General features: G+C 39.0%; 1 protein-coding gene across 1 annotated transcript in view; it reads left to right on the top strand.

Moving 5' to 3' along the window:
* The window catches only part of LOC119428337 (anoctamin-4), a 136933-nt gene that overhangs the window by 83867 nt on the left and 49375 nt on the right, over positions 1–3691 (top strand). Inside the window, exons 5-7 of the mRNA XM_037696010.1 lie at positions 481–629; positions 711–860; positions 2831–2931. Coding sequence (XP_037551938.1) covers positions 481–629; positions 711–860; positions 2831–2931 — 400 coding nt within the window. The remainder of the gene's footprint in view (positions 1–480; positions 630–710; positions 861–2830; positions 2932–3691) is intronic.

Here is a 3691-nt window from a genome sequence, read left to right as displayed (position 1 = left end):
ACTCACTCACTCACTCACTCACTCACTCACTCACTCACTCACTCACTTTTTTAAAACTATTGCTCTACTCATGATGCCACCACTTATGACCTCTAGTGTCTGTTCTAGACATGGCAGTTCCTTGCAAATCTAATCATTACACACCAATCATTGGTCTGCATGTGGACCAAATTAAGTCCAAAACAGAAAATGTCAACATCAATATGAGGATTTTTTTTTTCTTCCAATTTACTTTTCCCCTCATTTAAACAATAGCTCCGGGGCTGAAGGTGTATTAAATATAAACGTCTACTTATCTGGTAGGAAAAAGCATTACAACTGTGAGGCAGGTACAGCATTTGAGCAAATGAAAATGTGTCAACTTTGTACTTGACATGGACATTTATGAAATGGACAAAAATACAACCATGAGATAAGACTTAAGGTATTCTGTGGTTGTCATATTTTCAAACATTGAAATTTTATTTGATTCTCCCTCAGCTGTGAAAGATCTGAAGGTGCTGCTGGAGAAGGAAAAGTCAGAGGGCATCAGCAGTTCTTCAAGGGACGATGACTCCACCCTACTGAACCCTGGAACCCACAGCAGCATCCTTGATGAGAACACCAAGTCTGAATCAGGAATCCCAGAGGTCAGTGGAACTCTTTAATTATCAATGGCTCTTTTCAAACTAGATTTATGTTACTACCCTTTTCTTACTCTTTGTCTACAGGAAAAGGGTAAATTCAGTGGTCTTTGTTTCAGCGATGGAAAGAGCCACATAGACTACATCCTAGTTTACAAGAAGTCCAGCTCCCAGTCAGAGAAGAGGGAGGTATTTGAGCGAAACATCCGTGCAGAGGGCTTACACATGGAAAAAGAGGTAAAGAACTTATATTCATTAAGGGACTTTTTGAGTGCTAGTTCCAGTCAGTCAGCTTCCTTATAATCTCACAGAGTGAGGTTAATCAAACTTCTTCATGGAAACTGGCACCTGTTGTGGTTGATAACAGCGTTAATAAAGCAAATTATTAGCATCTTCACATGGAGAAGAAGTTAATGTCCAACACCATCATTATAGTCCCAAGTGCTCTTCAGGGGTAATCACTGTCAAAGAATATGATGGTTATAGTTTTTTGGCATTTGGGTCATGCCAGTGTTAAAAAAAAAACGTAAACAAACAAACCAGCCAAGAAAACACTCGAGCACATGGAGAATGGTTACCAAAGGCTGATGACATCACGGCAGGGATTGGGCACAAGAAGGAGTGTGTATTCACAGACAGGAGTGTGGTGCTTGGTGCATTCTGCCTCTCTTTCTTCATCTAAAACAAATAATGCATCTCCCACTTCATTGTCAAAGTCCTCACTCTGTCCCATACGTTCTTTTTTATCTCTGCCTCTTCTGTCTGAAAAGGTTTGGACTATGGCAATCCATACATTTCTGGGTCTGTGGCTCTATCCCCCACCTCATACAGAAGCTGCAGCCTCATTTGTTGAATCAAACACACTAAAACTGACTACACTAAACACATTACACTAAACCGTAACTATACAGTCCAAACATGCTAAATCTCATAAATCTCAGATCTCAGATCTCATTACTCACTTCTGCTCTCCATGTGTTTCTATCGCCGCCAAACATCCTTCAACTTTGGTGTCTTTTTCTTCTTCTTCCTGTAGATATTTTGGCACTTGACAAATCACTTATGCACGAGACTTCTCTTCTTTGCCGCTGCCTCCAGCCTTGCAATAAAAATCTAGCGGTCTTGTGAGATTGGGTCCCTGGCATGACATCACAATCCATATATAAAAGTGAAAGTGCTGTTTCGAAAGTTGCAACAGCTTGAAATCTCGCAAATACTACATTTTTTAAATGGGTTTGCGTTATTTTTCAACATTTTCCACAGAACATAAATATATATTTGTTAAGTCTCAACTTTAACATATTTTGCTGGATCTGTAGTATAAAAATAGGTGGGTGTTGGATTTTAGGCCTCAGTCACTGTGCAAAAACTATAAGATGTATTAAAACATTCTTGAAGCAGGAGCATCACACTCGTCAGTTTAGATGTGTGTTCAGCATTTTAGGCCAGAGATAAACTACTGAAGTAACCTCTTTTAAACTGTCATTTGATATTGCTCAGTGCTTTTAATTTTAGATCAATTCTTTAATTTTAACCTCTAAGGACTTGAAGAAAACGCAGAACAATAAGCGCAAAGCCAACCACGGTGACTAATGGAGCTGATACATGATTTGTTAACCCTGTGAATGCAACTAAAGCATTAGTTAGCCCCATTTGGCCATTGCACAATGTTAACTGGTTGTGATTGTTGTAAGGTGTTTTGATGTCTCAAGCTAATTAAACACATGAAATCATGATGAGGTTGAGCCTAAAAATGGATCCTTACCAACTATTCACAGCTTAGATCTTTTCTGCTGGTTCTGACTATTGAAAAGCAATTTTTTTTTCTGTTGCTTCTAGTTCAACTCAAGGATATGAATAAAGATGTGAATGTTTGCTGATCTGAATTATCTTGAGTATTCTCTGATGCTGTAGCATCAATATGAGGATTAATTTAAAAATTGAGAGAAGACAATGAATGATATTTCTTTTAACTTCTAGTCCATTTGTGGGTGTTTTTTACATGGAGTCATTTAGTTATTTCTAGGTCTGTTCTTGGATTGCTTTTAATTTTTTAGATTTTTATAACAAACTCCCACTGTGTTATCAGCAGTGGGATGTGAGAAGAGAATATTCAAGAAAACATATTGATGCTGAACAGCTTGCATGACATTGTGCTTCGTGTTGCTTGCTAAAATTGTGTTTGTGTGTTTTTGTCTTCTTTACAGGCATGTTTAACAAACAGTGATGTGATCTTCCTCAAGCTTCACGCACCATGGGATGTCCTCTGTCGCTATGCAGAACTCATGAACATCCGCATGCCTTTTAGGTGAGATGTAAGACGTGAAAATGTAAGCAAAGCAGATGCAATAAACCAAAAGGTGACTGAACTTTGTCTTCTGAAAAATCTCAGGATTTTATAAATGTATGAATGTCTCTCATGAAATATTACATACAGTACATACATTTGTGCAGCTGTGGCTGAGTGGTTAGAGTGAACACCCTCCAATGGGAGAGTTGGGGTTTAATTCCACCAGCAGTCATATGCTGAATTGTCCCTGGGCAAAACACTGAAGCCCTCTTTGCCTCTGATGTGTGTCTCATCGGTGTATGGATGTGATCTAAAGCACTGATTAGTGTCTATAGAATGATTTGTTAGATTAGTTTTATAGGGATGTAGTAGAGCGATGCATGAATGAGGACACAGACACAGGGTCCCAGTTACACCCCAAAATAGTGAAATATAAAGTATAAAAAGAAACAGTAAATAAGGATCTAAGCTATATACTAAGATATATGCAAAACAAATGCTGAATGCATAAGATAATCAGCAGCATGAGATCAGCAGTATGGATAATCAGCCACACAAATAAGTCACATATCACCAAATAAAGTGGCATTACAGTGATTACTCTGGTTAGAGATTCATGAGTCTAACAGCCTCAGGGTAGAAGCTGTTCCTCAGTCTAGTGGTTCTACACTTAATGCTCCTCAACTTCCTGCCTGAGGGGAGCGGGGCAAAATGTGTGTGTGCTGGGTGAGTGGGGTCCTTCATGATGCAGGTGGCTCTCTTCCTGCATCTGGAGGTG

This window comes from Nematolebias whitei, chromosome 22, assembly GCF_014905685.2.
Source record: "Nematolebias whitei isolate Nwh7 chromosome 22, NemWhi1, whole genome shotgun sequence".
NCBI classification, from domain to species: Eukaryota; Metazoa; Chordata; class Actinopteri; order Cyprinodontiformes; family Rivulidae; genus Nematolebias; species Nematolebias whitei.
Note: the sequence above shows the minus strand (reverse complement) of the source record. Positions and strands in the feature narration are given on the sequence as shown.